The 16,777-nt window shown below is 48.6% G+C and overlaps 6 protein-coding genes across 6 annotated transcripts; 3 read left to right on the top strand and 3 right to left on the bottom strand.

Moving 5' to 3' along the window:
- Nucleotides 1-2,152: 2,152 nt before the first annotated feature.
- TRUGW13939_08987 (uncharacterized protein) lies at nt 2,153-6,706 on the bottom strand (the record flags this gene model as incomplete). The annotated part of the gene is made up of 5 exons (XM_035492112.1): nt 2,153-3,369; nt 3,437-5,056; nt 5,128-5,245; nt 5,320-6,459; nt 6,524-6,706. The coding sequence occupies 5 exons, from the start codon at nt 6,704-6,706 to the stop codon at nt 2,153-2,155; spliced, it is 4,278 nt and encodes a 1,425-aa protein (XP_035348005.1).
- A 701-nt stretch (nt 6,707-7,407) lies between these two features.
- Nucleotides 7,408-8,644, bottom strand: TRUGW13939_08986 (uncharacterized protein; the record flags this gene model as incomplete). Its single annotated transcript, XM_035492111.1, has 2 exons — nt 7,408-8,539; nt 8,610-8,644. 2 exons carry the CDS (start codon nt 8,642-8,644, stop codon nt 7,408-7,410), a joined length of 1,167 nt encoding a protein of 388 aa, XP_035348004.1.
- A 1,096-nt stretch (nt 8,645-9,740) lies between these two features.
- On the top strand, nt 9,741-12,178 carry TRUGW13939_08985 (uncharacterized protein; the record flags this gene model as incomplete). Its single annotated transcript, XM_035492110.1, has 6 exons — nt 9,741-9,928; nt 9,983-10,058; nt 10,109-10,547; nt 10,598-10,963; nt 11,018-11,697; nt 11,756-12,178. The coding sequence occupies 6 exons, from the start codon at nt 9,741-9,743 to the stop codon at nt 12,176-12,178; spliced, it is 2,172 nt and encodes a 723-aa protein (XP_035348003.1).
- Nucleotides 12,179-13,188: 1,010 nt separating this feature from the next.
- Nucleotides 13,189-14,129, top strand: TRUGW13939_08984 (uncharacterized protein; the record flags this gene model as incomplete). Its single annotated transcript, XM_035492109.1, has 2 exons — nt 13,189-13,283; nt 13,346-14,129. The coding sequence occupies 2 exons, from the start codon at nt 13,189-13,191 to the stop codon at nt 14,127-14,129; spliced, it is 879 nt and encodes a 292-aa protein (XP_035348002.1).
- Nucleotides 14,130-14,247: 118 nt separating this feature from the next.
- TRUGW13939_08983 (uncharacterized protein) lies at nt 14,248-15,360 on the top strand (the record flags this gene model as incomplete). The annotated part of the gene is made up of 1 exon (XM_035492108.1): nt 14,248-15,360. One exon carries the CDS (start codon nt 14,248-14,250, stop codon nt 15,358-15,360), a length of 1,113 nt encoding a protein of 370 aa, XP_035348001.1.
- Nucleotides 15,361-15,832: 472 nt separating this feature from the next.
- On the bottom strand, nt 15,833-16,279 carry TRUGW13939_08982 (uncharacterized protein; the record flags this gene model as incomplete). The annotated part of the gene is made up of 2 exons (XM_035492107.1): nt 15,833-16,207; nt 16,265-16,279. The coding sequence occupies 2 exons, from the start codon at nt 16,277-16,279 to the stop codon at nt 15,833-15,835; spliced, it is 390 nt and encodes a 129-aa protein (XP_035348000.1).
- Between the last annotated feature and the right edge of the window lie 498 nt (nt 16,280-16,777).

The raw sequence follows: 16,777 nt of genomic DNA, 5'->3' as shown, positions 1-16,777 counted from the left end.
CCAGTTTTTTGATTGGGCAAGCGAAGGGGAAAAAATAAGGATCAAATCAATATGATGCAGCTCACTGATCTTCGGGGCCTATGTAGTATTTTGAAATGGCATAGATCGGCGTTCAGCATACAGACAAAGAATCAACAACAAAGAAACCAGCAAAAGAAAAAAAGAGAACCACAATACACGTCGATCCTGCTTATTGTTGCTTAGTCTACTAACTAGTGGAAACCCATTTGCTCCCAGTTCTTAACCATCACAATTATTACAGTAATTGTTATTGTTATGATGTAGATTATATCTGCACTGTGTAGTCATTCTAGCCCGCCAAAGATAGATAAATAATTATTCAATATTCCATCGCTGATTATTTTTGTTACGAGAATGAGAAGTTGATTGGATTTCATTTTAGTTATGTCCTTTTATCGCAAAATGACTGTGATTGTTGATCTGGCTAAAGATAAAACTCCCGAGGGTCAGACAAGTAGACTGCTTAGTTAAGTGCACTAAACTATGTTGATTGTATAGCCTGGGGGCTTGGGTATATGAACAACAAGAAAATCGTTCCTGTCACTTGTTACGGTACTGCAATACGAAACCGTAATAAGAGACGACACGGAGTATCTATATTGCCGTGTGTCCAATTTTATGTGACTAACGAAGTACTATGCAGATCACGCAAATAAAGCCGCATATTGGTGGTGGCATTATTTGAAAGCCCTTACAGAAAGGACAAATTAGGCAGGAATCAGAGTTAGTTTCTAGATTTCAGTAGTCGAGTTTACTGGCTCTTGCATTTAAAACATGATTTCATACGACGCAGGAGCAAATGAGACATTGTGGAAAAGTAACTCCGAGAACAGATGACTCATAGATGCTCTTATTTGAGCGATCAACGCCGATCATTTACTAATTCATGCACGGATCAGTTCATGTTACTAAGGGGGACTGATGATCCGGAGTATTAAATGTATTTTACAGGATCTATAATTCCGCTACCACTAGATACTTTCCGATTTGTAGCTTCTTGACAAACGGTAATTACTGCGAGTGGACTGGTATGAGGTGGGGAAGATGAAGAGGAAGAAATCGGGGTATCTGTTGGAGCGGATACGTCCTCGACCAGGAACTGGGGTTTGATGAGATCTATAGAATTACCTGTTTCTTTTCGGATACCTTACCACCACCACTCGCTATTCCCCACGTTGGCACGCTGGCTCAGTCCTTGCCCTGCCAATCACTCGTTTTTCTAGAGCAATCACCCATCTAAACGCTCGCTTATTAGCTCTCGGAGCGACCGTAAAATTACAGTAATTAACAAATTTACGTAAAAAGAAGATAATACGCGGAACACCCTGAGACTTAGACCTCTAACGAGGAAACGAGGATAGAAGGATCTTACGAAAATAAAGCGAGTCCATTGTTGCCGTTGAGATTGACCATTTCGATATTGTCCCGTAATTTGATCCCACGCATCATCGGGAACCCTTGGGAAGAAGATTAGAAGTCGGTGGAAGTGAGGCGTTGGCGTGGAAATAGAAATATTGTGTAGTAGTGCTACGGTCTTTCTTCCATGAAGCTATCCTTAGTTGATATAGGGTCCAGCGCTGAATTGGGAAGGAATCTCTATCTCATGTTACATAAGGATGCGACAGTCTCATTTTGATTCCCAAGCAATTAAAATCATCCTAACCGGAACGAGGAGGACTTCATACGGAAACCAGCGAGATGAACAGAACATATCGGGAGGGTTCCTCAAGAAACAGTTTTAAGCCTTTTACCCTGTACCTGTACATGTAGATACCTTGACAAGTAGCATTCCGGCGGACCTGATCGGCCAGAACCACTGCAAAGTACTGTTGGCATTGCTTCTGCGGAGATAACATCTGGCAGAACTCGGAGACACGATTGAAGCAAATCGCTTTTTGCTACCACTGATGCTGGGACGATATTCAGATACAGTTAAATGGTTAAGAACCCCGGCATACAAAAATATGGGGTGTTGGGGAAGTGGGAACCATTTTGGATAACAGCGTTGAATTTTAGCGGGCGCTAGTATTATTATGGTTTAGTTTCGGGAAGCTATATTGATGTGGATCTTAGCTTTGAGGTTATTGAAACAAAGGCCAGACACACAAGATATATACATGTATAGATCTATCTAACTCGCCCCAAGATCCCAAAGCCTCTTAAACTCGCTATCTCGCTTCAGGAGAGCACGAGGACTATCCCATTCCAGGAGCCGACCGCCGCCCATGACAGCAACACGATCGAAGTCCACGACGGCACCGAGGCGATGCGCAACGGCAATGACGGTGCAGCTGGCAAATTGATCGCGCATGACGTCCCTAATGAGCCGCTCAGACCGCTCGTCGACATTGCTGCTCGCCTCGTCAATTAGGATGACCCGCTTGTCAGCCAGCATGGCCCGGGCAATGCACAGGAGCTGGCGCTGGCCCTGCGAGAGCCGGTCGGCGTCTAGCGGGCTGTCTAGGCCGCCCAGCCGGTCTACGACATCGTCCATCTTGAGCCGGCGCAGGACTTGGAGAATCTTGTCGTCATCGGGCTGCTGCTGCTGTCGGTGAAGGACGACAAGGTTGTCGCGGAGGCTCGTATGCTTTAGGAAGAAAGGGTGCTGCGGCACAACGGCCACTGCAGCGCGCACAGCCTGCCGTGGCAGCGTCGTGATGTCGACGCCGTCGATGGTGATGCGCGATTCGGAGCCAACTTCGAGGAGGCGCAGGATGCAGCCCAGGAGTGAGCTTTTGCCGCTCCCACTGCGGCCACAGATGCCAACCTTAGCACCAGCGGGGATGTCGAGGGTCACGCCGCGCAGGACGGGCTCGCGCGCATCGTACGATGCCACCAGATCTTCGATGGTGACGTGGCCGTACGCCGGCCAGTTCTCGGGCACACTACCCGTCTCGTTGGGTTGGTTCTCCGACTCGGTGTCGGTGCAGAACGTCTTGACGCGCGCGACGGCGCCAAACGACGTCTCGAGCTGCGTCCAGTCCTGGATGACGTGAGCCAGCGACTGGCCGAACGACATGATCTGCACGAAGGCCAGGGCCACGTACTGTGGCGAGAGCTGCACCCGCAGCTCCACGACCAGGATCATCATGACAGTCACGAGGACTGCGGTCATCAGGTCCAGCACGAGGCCCAGCCAGCGCTGGATGCAGAAGAGCAGGTAAAAGGGTCTTTGCGAGGCGTCGAGAAGCTCTAGGTACCGCTCGATGAAGCGCGGCCCCCACGCGAACGCCCGCACCGTGGACAGGCCCTGGACGAGGTCGAGAAACTGCGTGAAGAGGGGAGATTTGGCTTCGAGATCAAACAGTCGGACCTGCTGAGACGTCCGCACGTAGAACTTTTGTAGAACTGTTGGCCCATAGTCATGTCAGTACCGTCACATTAAGGGGTTTGGGGGCGGGCTATCAAAACTCACACCAGCAGAAAGCGACAAAGGGCACAAGTGTGGCTGCAAAATACCCAGAAAAGACGCACATCAGGATGACCGACATGAGGATGAGGGCAAAGTTGATACAGAAATCGATAAGGGCGAAGGCCAGCTCGGTGTCGATGACCGACATGTCCTGGCTGAAACGATTCGTGGTGACTCCGACGTCGGTGCGCGAGAAGAAGGCCACAGGGGCATTAATGACGGAGTGTAGAAGCCGAGCGTGGAGAGACTCGGAGCTCAAAGGCACCATGACGACCAGGAAGAAATAGGCGGCCCCTGTGATGCCCACGACGGCGAGACTGGTGAGCATTCCGAAGAGCCCGAGGTAGTAGTCATTGGTAACTTGGCCGGATTCTTTGGCAGTGTCCGTCCAGAAGCTGAGTACGAGTGCCGTCATCTGAAAACCTCCCGCGTACAGAATGATGAGGGCAGCGAGCAGTACGGTGTGCCATACAGGGATGGAGCCAAAGTAATATGCATATGTGGCAAACTCGCCGGGGACTCGACCAGGCGATTCAGAGTCGTCGCTGTTCTGGTCAGCATCTGTTTCGGATCGGCCCTTGGGAACAGCCTCGTGGCGATGTGGCACCGATGCTTTAGCTGCGTCAATCGCGCCGTTCTGTTCGACTGCCAGCCCACGCAGAAAATTTGTATCGGATTGAAGTTGGGCGAATGAGCCTTGGTGCATGATATGGCCACTTACATCCAGAGCAACTACATGATCGGCATAGGCGAGTCTATGGATGGCATTCGTGACACAGACCACAGTTATGCTCAGCTGTCGGAAGAGACCCGTCTCGGCAAAAAGATTCTGGAAGACGTGCTCCTCGGTCGCCGCATCCTGCCCTGCAAAGACATCGTCCAGCAAGACTATCTTTTCCCTGGAGTAGATGGCTCTGGCTAGGGCGAGCCGTTGCTTTTGGCCGCCGCTCAACGAAAAACCCGCGCTGCCTGCCTTTGTAGCATCTCCGTCGGGAAGTTCGCCAATATCCTGCTCTAGCCCGCACGCGTAGACAACTTTGCCGTACCATTCCGCGTCGTAGCTGGTGCTGCCTAGGATATTCTGGCGTATAGTCAGGTTCTGGATCCAGGGCTCCTGGCCAACAAACGCCATGTTACCGGGATCAGCATGGATGGAACCTGCTCGGAGCGGGACTTCTCCCAGAATAGCTCGCACGAGGGTGCTTTTGCCCGAGCCCACGGGTCCAACGACGAAGGTAAAGTAGGACCTGCGGATATTGACGGTGATGTCGTTGAGGATGTCCGGCTTTCCGGGAATCCAGCCGAATCTAGCTCCTGATATCGCCACAAGCGTGTCTCCTTTCTCATAGTCTTGGCTTGGGTGATGATCCCGCTCGCTCAAGGGCCGTCTGTAATCGGTACAGCTTTCTGACAACAAGTAGTTTTGAATGCGCGAAAAGCAGGCGAGCGCAGAACTGATGAATGGGATGGTACGAAATACGACAACCATGGGGTCCGATAAGAGGTATATCAGCGAGAGCGAGGTATAAGCAGACTCGGTGTTCAAGGGCTGACCAGTGCTCTTGGAAACAATCACAAAGGTTGCAAAGGTCGCCAAAGGGGCGATGTTCGCCGTATTCATTGCTGCTCGGCCAAAGGAGTTAGCAGTAGCACGAAAACGCGACATATCAAGGGTCCATTACTTGGGTACCTACCAATGAAAATCTGTATGGACAACAGTTTGCGATACTGCTTGGACAAATCCAGCTCTGTTACGCGGAGGTTCTGGATCATGCTCGCGACAATATCTGACAAGCCAAGCATTTTGACTTCCTGCAGCGAACCAATTAGTGATGTAGCCCACCATCAAGAATAGGTATTATCAGGCGTTCCCGCTGGATCCTAACCTTCATGGATGCGAGGACGGAAGCCGTTACATCGACCCGCGTTTGGATGCCCCTCATCCATCTCTTCTTGGCCATGCCAATGAACCGGGCAAGCTGCAACATGCCAGTAGTGGCAATGATTGCTACAACGACCGGGGCTAGAGCGGCAAGGCCAAGCTGCCTGTACAGGAGAAATATGGCGACTGCAGATTCGATTGGTGAGGCCCAAAGCTCGTGCAGGGTTGCGGCGCTTTGACAGATACTTTCGGTGTCGGTGGACATGAGCGATACTGCCACGGACTCGTCGAGAGCTGCGCTGCTGAGATCCAAGGTCTTGGTGTAGATCAAGCTGCAGAGACTGCCACGAATCGAAGTGACAAATCGATATGTCATCTGGTAATAAAAGCCGTTCGAAATTGCTTGCCCAAGGAAGATCAGCAGCCATGCGCCTGTCAGTCCCCATCCAAATGGATCCGACTGCGACGGATCGGCCGTCCAGGAAGTCGTCCTAGTGATGAGAAAAGGCAGCGTGTACTTGAAAGCTGCCAATGCAAGCCGGGGTGCCACGCCAGCCAGAAAGATATACTTGGTGGCCCACAACGTGGAGACGGCCAAGGCATGACGGTTCGACTGGTTTGATGAACCAAACGAGTTTCGTGCCTTGGGGAGTAGTGTTTGTGCCGCTAGGCTAGCATGAATGGGGAGCAGATCATGATCGGTGAGGGAGCGAGCGAAGCCGGTTCGCATCAATGAGTTCAGCCACCAGAAGACACTCCGGGCCAGTATGCCACTGGTTGCCTCTGGGGAGAGACACTGGTACTGGGACAGGAGTATGGGTCTCTTTTCCCACGCTTCAGAAGTCAAGACAAAGAGTTTGATGGCGACAGTTGAGGTGAAGAGGCCCGAGATGGTGGAGTCATGGTCGGCAAGCCACAGGGTCCTGGCGACGACGCAGTCAAAGAGCAAAGTAAAGAGTAAATAAACGTTTATAATGGTCGATGGTCGCACCGAGCGCGCATGCTCGGCGTGGGACAGGAACAAGAGCAGAAATCCATCGACGAAGGCGAGCACGGCGGCCGACGTCCGCAACTCGGATTCTGCATTCAGCGCCCAGTAAAGCAACACTGCAAGCTGTAGGGCCGTGTAGACGCCGATCAGTCCCTGTAGTTACTGAACCAGTCAGTAGTTGTTTTTTTAACTTGCAGCAGAGGTTATCACGTGCCACTTTCACGAGTGGACGGTGGCTTTTGGCGACCTTGCGAGGCTGTCTCGCGAGCCAGAAGAGACGCTGTAGGGCCACGACCAGAAAGAGGGCCGAAGGGGCGATGCAGAGAACCGCATCCTCGAAGGCGGGCGTAAAGTCGAAAGTGCCCGTGCTAGCAACGACGGAAAACCGGGCTTCGGGCATTTCTAGCCTCTTAGCAATTAGGGGAACTACTTGGCTGTTATCCCCTTGAAGCCGTATTCGGGAGGAACGGTAGTTATAATTATGTTTAGGGTTGGGTTGCGCGATACAAAGGAATCTGGTGCAATATTACGCGTTACCGTATTACGTAGTCGCCCATTGTAACCTACTGTTGCTATCCTGTATTTACGACAGTAAACTGAGCTTCAAATGGCATTCTTGAAAATTAAAAGAACTATTTAGCTATCCTCTTGGAGCTTTAGTAAAACACCTCAAGGCTTTTATACAGAAGAGGGAAAATCGCTATAGCCATGTCACAGGAAATACAGGGCTAGATTACGCAATATAGAGAAATCTGGTGTAATATTACGCGTACCGGTTTTACGTACGCATCTCGCAGTTGCCTTAGCAGGGAGTATTGCATATACCTATTACCTACTTTTCTGAACGGAATCATATGAGATAACTTGTAACAATATGTAATTTATATAGATAGATTTTGCCAAAACACAATTTAACGACATTCAATTAAGAAGACCACCAGACAGCGAAACACAAGATTCCCTTTTTAGCCGTACCCTGTAAGCTGTATGAACTAGATTGGGATAGGAAATCTCTATTTCGCATGATATTATCCATGTATGAATACCAACGGATAGATGTCGGTGCGAATGAAAACGAGCCAAATTTCGGTGATAGGGTTTTCATGGGCTTGAATCTACTTTGCTGCTTTTCTTTCTGTCCTTTTTCTCCTTTTTGTCCTTTTTGGTCTTTTTGGATTTCTTGCTAACTGCCAATGAGCTCGGCCACTCCCAAACATCTTCTTTGGTATTTTCAACCAGATCAGGATTTTGTTCGAGAATACCGGGGTTTTCAGTAGCAAAAGTTGGAGTTTCAGGGTCGGCCGCGTTTTCTTCCTGGATTTGATCTTCTGACTGGGGTTCAGGGATTTCAAGATCTGCAGACGGTTTATATTCTTCAGCAGGCGGAGAATCAGTTACGTCAAATTCAATGGGGGAAGCCGGTTCTGTTGGTTGTTCCGCTTCAAGGTCTTCAGTCTCTAGAACCTCGTCGCCTGCGCCGGGATTTGGTTCTGCATCCGATGCTTCAAGGTCTTCAATCGCTGGAGCATCGTCGCCTGCGTCGAGATCTGGTTCTTCATCCGATGCTTCTGCGGAGACACCATTCTCATGAATAGATTCTTCTTGATCGTGTTCGGAGTTTCCTTCAATCTTTTCAGCCAGATCGGATATTCTTTTCTCGTAAATCTCAACAATGAATCGACACAGATGCGGGTCGAAGGTCCCGTGCTTGCCGAAGCCCTCGAAGAAGTTTTCCTTTAGGAAAGTATGCGCATCCTTCTCCAGACGCTCCTCCATCAAAGACGCCAGGAGCTCGAAAATCCATTTGTTCCCACGCGGTAAGGAGTCGAAAACCTTTCTAGCATGTCTGATTACACTAGAGAGTTCGAGATCTGCTGCAGCCTGGCTCACTTCATCTTTGGCAAGTTGAGCTAGTTCTGCTATGTCGTATTCAATCGCGGCAGAATAAACGAGAATACCATGCTCAAAGTCTTTTCCTCGAGTATACATGGTATTTAAACCATTATAATCAAGGGACTCATACGTTCCAGAATATAGATAGTGGATAAATGTGTGGCCCACTTGACTGTCTGCTTCCTGAAGGTCGAGAGCATCGGATGTTGAAATATAGCTCAGACGGCGCGACAATTGGCGATGCGGACGGATAAGATCTTCAGGTACCATATAGCGATCTTGGGAATTTCCAAAACAAACTTTGATAAACCGTGATAAGTAAGGACTGGGTTTTGGCCGGCTATGAACAACCCGTCAGCTGTCGGAGATTGCAAAACATTCCCATCGGAATATTTGTTTTCGAGGCTTACTGCCATCTTGAATAAACAACTGAATCCCATTCCATTTTCTTCGGGGTATCACAGTAGTCGAATGCCTAACGGTGGCTTATAGATAGGTGGGCTCTTATCGAGACGAAACGCTTGTTAGATCAATTTCTTCTGGCTGGATTAAAACGAAGAGCTTTATCAAGATATTTGGAGTATTTGGCACTGTATATTAGAATGCTCTCTAAAATTAAACCATCTATTTAGCATGTCCGTTGAAGCCTAGATTGAAAGAGGGGTTTGATGCATGTATGAGCTGTTCAGTTCAGCCTTGCGAAAAACCAATCGCGAAGCCCTCAAATGTGTTGTAACCCTGATATGGCATAAACACCGCTAATCAGTCATAATGCGTGGCCAAAATCTAGTGGCCCAGCTGGGTGAAAATCATTTCTTTTTTTCGTAATCAATGGTTGATAGGACGGCGATAAAATCTAAGCCGGTTTATGCATGCATGTATTTGGCAGCGCAGGCTGAGAGCGGCATATCACAATGAGCCACATTATCGTAAATGACAAGTCTCAGATTCTAGTGTTAAAATTAATAAAAAAAAAAGGACTGCATATGCAAGATTCGAGGAGTTACTTCAAACTGCTGCCTGAGCGAGATTCGACTGTTAGGGTTATGACATTCGGAGGCTGTTCAGCGAGAAAGCATGCGCGAAGACTCGCAAAGAAACCACAAAATATGCTGGAAAGAAAGAACTGAACAATTTGAAAAATAATGCCTAGGTTTCATGTATCAACAAATACGTTGCATATCTTAGCAATATATAGCCATGCATGAAGTGTCAACTGGTGTATCGACTAAGGTTACGATGTCTTTGTCAAAAGCCGGCCACACCGGAAATAAGACCCAAGGTAGTAGTAGTCATGATCTTGCACTTGCATCTGGGACTAAAGTGGGGGGGGGGAAACATTCGTTGTGATACTTGTTCTTTACAAGCCCATCACCCATGCTTACGAATCACGTGATCTATTTTCAAACGAAGATTGTTGTCTGCGATAGCATCCTCCACAAATTATTTTTCCTTTTCAAAGTTCTACCACATAGGTTATTTTGGACAGGAAAGCTTTCCCCCTTTCCCCCTCTTTATTGTCGTCAATTTCTACAGCCACCATGTCGAAAAAGAAGTCAAAAGATCAATTAGAGGAGCAGCAGATCCGTGCTCAAATAAGACGACAAATTCGCAAGGACATGCGTTCAATGTTCGCGACGCAAAATAACGTCAACACGCAACAGATAATATCCAAATTCCTCCAGTCTCACCCTGGTGAGGAGGATTTTATCAAAAGTGTGGTGAACGAGTAAGCTTGACTCTGCCTACTGAGTTTTTTTTCCCCGCCTAACCATTCTCTTAGCTATGCCAAGGCTATCGAGGAAACCGCCGCTAAAGGAAATGCGAACTGGGGGAAAAATGGGGGAGCTTCTACTCAGGTTTGAGCGTCATGCTGCACCATAAATAAATCCATACTCATGAGAATCAGAAGCAGCAGCAGCAGCAGCAGCCAAATACCGTCAATATGGCCGGGCCTTCGAAGCCGCAAGAGCCGAGGCTGGCTGTCAAAGTCCAAGTTCCTAGCCAAAGCAAATCTGATGAAGGCTCACAATATTCAGAGGATTCTAATGCGCAGTTTCTCGAACAGTTGATGTCAGACTCACAACCGCCAAAGCTACCCAGTGCAAACCCACCCAATTCAAAGAAAATTGCCAAAGCTGAAAAGCTCGAAGCCAGAAAAGCTGAAGCCAAGAAAGCAAAAGCGGAAGCCAAAAAGGCAAAAGCAGAAGCCAAAGAGGCAAAGGCGCAAGTCCAAGAAAGAAGAGTTGAATCTAAAAAACCAATCGTTGAATCCAGAAAAGCAAACGTTGAATTCAACAGAGAAGAGCAACCAAACTTGGTTAATAAGACTAACGCGCTTTTGGAGAGTGAGTCTCGGTGCATACTCATATGGTGCGATGTTCTAACATAAATGCAGCTTTCAAGGAAGATCTGGCCAGTCAACGTATGGCTTCATCCCCTGACCCTGGAGCTTCGCTCAACAGGGAGAAAACACCTGACCTGGAAGCACAGTTGCAATTCCTGAGTCTAGATGGGCAGAACTCGATTGGAGACAGTGGCAGCTCGTCTCGCAGCATTGAACAGGCCGTTCTGATTTCGCCTACTCTGGAGGAGATGGGCGAAAAAATGCCGCCCCAATTCGGTCTTTTGGGTCACTTGGCCACGAAACAGTCCGAGGATTTGGTTGACCCAAGGGTGATGCTGAACACAAACATTCCATTCTCTGCTTTTGTTTGTGGTCTTCAAGGTAGTGGAAAGTCTCATACTACTTCCTGCATGATCGGTAAGACCTCTCACCATTTACCACAGAATCTAGTCAGCTAATCAAAAGCACAAGAAAACTGTTCTTTGCCCTTTCAAGCTCTGGGAACGTTGAAGAAACCTCTGTCTACCCTGGTATTGCATTACAACGAATACAGCTCCAATGTCAGTAGCCAGCCCAGCGAGGCGGCGTTTCTTGCGTCAATCATGCCCGAGTATAAAAAAAATTACAAAAAGTCAATCCCTGTGAGAGTTTTGACTTCGCCATCCAATTTCCACAATCTCGAAAAGATGTATTCGCAAATCCCCAACGTCACTGTGCGCCCGTTCCTTTTGCAGCCACAACATCTGAATATCGCCACCATGCTCTCCTTGATGTCTATGGGTAAAAAGGATTCTATGCCTTTGTACATGGCCCAGCTGACAAGGATTTTGCGTGAAATGGCGCTTACTAACAAGGGATACTTTAATTACTTCGACTTCCGCAAACGGGTGAAGGACCTTCGTCTTGACAGGTCTCAAACCCCATTTTTGGAGCAACGACTGGATTTATTGGACTCTTTTCTTGATCTCAAGGGGGAGAATAGAAACCGTGGCAGTGACTACTTCGTCGACGGTGGAGTCACGATTCTAGATTTGTCCTGCCCATTCATGGACCAAAGCACGGCATGCATTCTTTTCCGCATTGCCATCGATCTCTTCCTTCACGCGCATCCATCACGAGGGAAAATGATTGTGGCCGATGAGGCACACAAGGTATGCTAACAACTTTCCCTATTGGAATTGTTGAGGCGCTGTGCTAACACTTTAACAGTACATGAACAATACCGAGGCAGCAAACGCTCTGACTGAAACATTCATGAACATCATTCGCCAGCAGCGTCACTTGGGGGTGCGGGTTATCATTTCGACCCAAGAACCAACCATCTCGCCTCGTCTCATCGACCTGTGTTCGATTACTGTCGTCCATCGCTTTTCTAGTCCTGAATGGTACCAAACCATCAAGAAGCATATTTCGATCGACGACAAGCGAGCTGCCAATGGGGATGATGATAACATGGATGGGCTATACCATATCTCCAGCCTGCGCACGGGTGAAGCCCTCGTGTTTGCCCCGTCTTCGTACCTCCTTGATGAGCGTCAAGAGATGATAGACGTGAAGCACAGAAGCTTCAAAATGGTGATTCGCAAGCGGATCACGTGGGATGGAGGACAGTCGATTACCTCCGTCCGGTGATTGCCTCCTTGATTCTTCCGGTCTCGCACGGAATTTGGAAAGAAAACAGCATATGAAATTGGGAAACAACATTTCGGGAATGTTAGAAGTTGCATTTAGAATTGTCTAAAGATATCTGGATAGATTTGGGCAGCCGCGTACCATCTTTTATTGTACGTCTAGATAGATAGATGGCCACAATGAAGTTTTGTTACCCGGCATGACATTAATATCCAGTATCACCTCGCCTGTGTGTGTTCTACCACCGAATAGTGAGAATGGAGGTCTGTCTTGGCCGCTTCTTAGGGCTTGGAAAAGCTCGTGACTGTAAAGAGTGTGAGGACGTCATGTGATTGAAGGTGCCATGGCCCATGGACCTCGTTGAATCAGACCCAAGAGGGCAATGGATCTTCCACGTGTATCCCGTTCCAAATGTACTCACAGTCAGAACCGTAATGCCGCATTCTTCTGCAACCCGACTCTGTCAGCGACGGAGTCTGTAGCGACTCAATGACGAATAACAGCATCGCCAGAAGGCAGAAGCCAAGCCAGGATTTACGCTCACTTGACTCGACCCCATTACATTTTAAACGAGCCATTGGTAGCCAAGGGCTGGAAATGCCTTGGCACATCCACTTTGAGTATAATAATAGACACATAACCGCACGCTAATCCTCATTTACAGTTTGGAGCCGGCCGTAGCCCCCCTCTAAACTTAATTCTAATTTGCGCCCGACAAAATGCAGATCGAGTTCTGCAGTTGTTAAAAGTTAAAATGCCAAGCATAAGCATGCAAGGGTTTTCCCCGCCCCCCAAAGACGTTTGCTTCCACGCGCTCTCTCGAGATGGTCATTTGGAACCGGAACCTGGAAGGCCTATGAGAGAACATTGTCCTGGGGTTGTATCTCGTGAAGACAAACGACTCTGGTATGGAGGAGGAGGGGTATATGTTCTTCAACTACGAGTCCAGCCTTTCTCGCAGACGGCGCTTAATCGCTCTTTAATCAAGTCGAGCACGTGTGCCCACCACCATGGCAGGAAATATCACAGTTCCCTACGTTCCATTTGACCAGTTCCACTGGTCAATGTCTCATGTCGGTCCTTTGCCCTGGAACCAAACCGTCTGGTATTTATTATACAAGTCTCTCGTTATATCAGCGTCAATTTCTAACGTTTGTGTTGGCATAGGTCCCTCATAGCAGTCTTTACCGCGCTTCCTCTTTGGATAACCATCGAATTGACAATATGCGTCTTTTACCTCTTCCGTCGCTGGTCAGGACTGTACTTTTGGTCGGTCCTGATCACCACCTGGGGAGTCACTCTACACGCCATCGGATTCGTGTTAAAAGTGTGCGTGCCGAGCTGCAACTATATATTTAGCATGGTGGTCGCCGAACTGGGCTGGATGGGGATGGTGACGGGGTTCGCAATGGTGATGTATTCGCGACTCAGCCTCATTGGCTTCGTGATGCGGAATCGATACATTTTGCGACTTGCTCTCGCCATGATCATTATTAATGCCATTGTGTTGCATACCTCGACGATCACGATTTTCGCCATCGGCATAGAGGAGCCCGGTCCCAAGTACCTCTCGTATATGAACAGCATCGAACGCATTCAGATCGTCATCTTTACTGTGCAAGAAGTCATCCTCAGTACGATATACATCTACGGTACATTCAAAATGGCCCAGGACTCGTTCAACAAGCGGATTCGTGCGACCATATCCTATCTCATCGTCATCCAGGTCGTTTCCATTTTGCTGGATGTCTTGATCGTCGTGCTCGATTTCCTGGACTACTACATTCTCAAATCCTTCGTCCACTCGTTTGTGTACGCTCTGAAACTACAGCTTGAGTTTGCCATTCTGAACGAGTTTCGCGAGGTCCTTGCGAAGATGGCACCGCAGTCGAATAGTTATGATCTTGATCAAGAGGCGTTTCGAATAATGGATTCTAACACAATTAAATAACGACTTTCTTTTCTTTCCTTCATGGCTAGGGGGACTGGAGTTTTTTCGGCGGTTTTTTGTGTGGCATATTACGAGTCATGATTTGTAAAATTAATTGATCGACCAGAACATTGAAACGATGTTGATTAATGGCATAAAAAATAAAATAATAAGACATCTGTCGAAGTTTGTTTGGGGGAGTACAGGCCCCCGCATCGCTAGCTTCGCCGCTTTCCCGTGTGTTGTTTACACAACGAAGCCCGGACAAACAAACGACATCATCGCCTATCGCTCACCGCACGTTGTTCACGTTGTTCGTGGGGGAACACGTCGCAGTTTCTTCATCGAATCTAGTCGGAATTATACACAGAAACAGACTGTTATCCTGATTTCTGGACTGGCCACGACATCATGCTCTTTGCTCGACAATAGCAACGACACTTTTTTCGAATTACCAGCAGTGGCTCGCAGCGACCCTACACGACTTCTTCTTCTCGTTGCCATCACTGTCAGTACCGCACCAGAGACGATACGCGATCCCGATCGAAAAATGGCACCGATGTCTTCTTTCACCGAGCCCATCATGCGTGCAGTTCGCAACCTCGCTTCCGCCTTCCTATCTCGCTCCATAGCAACCACAACGACAGACCCAACCTCGTTATCCTCCCCGCCAGCCCACGAAATCAAAAAGCGCGCACCACAAATACTGTCAATCCCTGCTACATATGCCTTGCGTGACTCGTCGCCGGAACCAGGTGTCGTCGTTGGCATCGTTCTTGGCGTTGTGGCCGCCGTCGTCCTCGTCCTGTTCATCCTATACCAAGGTCTCGGCCTGGGAGGCGACAGCAGGGGCTCTATCGACGGTGGTGGTAGCGGCGTTATTGTAGTCGAAGAAGAAGAATCTGTTCGCGGAGGGTCACGACGACGAGGAGGACTGGCGTCGCGGTCGAGATCTACACGAGGCGGAAGAGGACGCGTGGTGGAAGAGATTGTCGAGGTTCGCCGGCCGCATTCACGGACGCATTCACTAAGAGAAACAGAGGACGACTACTCGGAAGATGTCGTGGAGGTAATCGAGGAAAGCTCGGCGACTCCATATGACGAGGTAGAAGTCGAGGAGGAAGACGAGAGCAGCGTCGCAACGAGCCCACCACGTCGGAAAAGAACTAGCGGAGGGGGGAGTTATAGAAGAGTTGACCCATTGGCTTATGGAGACGATGGTGAGCCTTACCGGCGATCTTCTCGGCGGTGAAGTTGGTCTTTTTTTTTTCCGGGAAAAGAACTACAGGAATTTTACGAATTTGGAGGCAAGAGGCGTTTTGAATGTTTTTATTGCTGTATGACTATGATACCTTCGCGTTTATTTATTGTTGTAATTTTCGATATGTGTTGTTTTGGAACTGTTGAAATGGAAAGGCTTGTCCAAGGATCCATGTACATAGCCACTACAAAAGAAGTCAATAAATATAAGGACTGTCAATAACAAAATTACAAACTCTGCATAACTTTAAATATGCCCCAAGCTGGATACCACAGAAAAGCAGACCTAAAACTATGCAAGAAAACCGAGGACCAAACCCTACTTTGCCGAGAGGGTCTCATGAAACAATAACGCAAGAAAACACCCTTGAACACCTTGAACCAACCCCAATGATAATTGTTCGTTCCTGCCGAAACATGATTACGTCGATGACATCTCTCTCAACCTAGGGTGGTCACTGCGCTCACAGCAAAAAGAAACACATATCCGCGCAACAGCAGAGCGCCAACGCAGCAGAGATGCCGGCGCAGATCCCGCCTGCCGCCGAGCTTCCGTGTCCTCTGTTAGGGTCCTGCGCATAGTACCCTTGAGGAGGGTAGTAGCCTTGCTGCGGTTGTTGTGGAGGGTATCCTTGTTGATAGTATCCTCCGGGAGGAGGCCCGTAGTATGGTTGTCCTGGAGGATGATATCCGTTCGGAGGTGCCGGACTTGAGTAACCGTTGTTATTGTAGCCGCCCTGTGGCGGAGGAGACTGGACGTATGGCGCCGGAGAAGGGGCTTGGTTGTAATAGGGACCGGCGTCTTGATGGACCGGAGCAGGATACGCTGGTGGCTGGTCCTGTGGCAGTTGTCAGTATCTCTTTGTATCGGACGAAGCAAGATGCGTTGAACCCACGTATTTGTCTGCCATTATGGTGTCTCTTTCTGTGGTTTTATCGACAAGTGGACAGTCGAGAATGCCAGCTCTCTGCTGGTTTTATTTGAGTATATAAGGATTTCGCCACACAGCCACTCAGATCGGGAGTGTCGGATCGGCTTGTTTGGCGACTAGGCAACCACGATATGTGGTGATGGTGGTAGTGAATGTTGCTAGCTATGATCCTGTGTTGACCAGCAAAAGAGGAGGTGGCAGAAGGAAATCCCCGGAGAAGTGCGTCCAAGGATGGAAAATGGGCGACGAGAGTGTAGGTAGACAAAGGTTGAAGAATCAAAGAATGTCAAGATGCGCAAGTGAGTCGGCATGAGACATGGGGATGGCTCGGCCACTGCACCGCCACGTTCTCCACTTTACTCGTCCGCAGCCAATCAGAGTATGTATATGTCCTTATCGATAACGTATATAGTATAGAGATACAGTTAGTGGATAGTGTATAGTGGCAAAGGGATTCATTTGCAAAAGAAAAGTATG

This window comes from Talaromyces rugulosus, chromosome V (genome assembly GCF_013368755.1).
Source record: "Talaromyces rugulosus chromosome V, complete sequence".
Taxonomy (NCBI): Eukaryota; Fungi; Ascomycota; class Eurotiomycetes; order Eurotiales; family Trichocomaceae; genus Talaromyces; species Talaromyces rugulosus.
The sequence above is the reverse complement of the archived record's forward strand: the minus strand, read 5'-3'. Positions and strand labels throughout refer to the sequence as shown.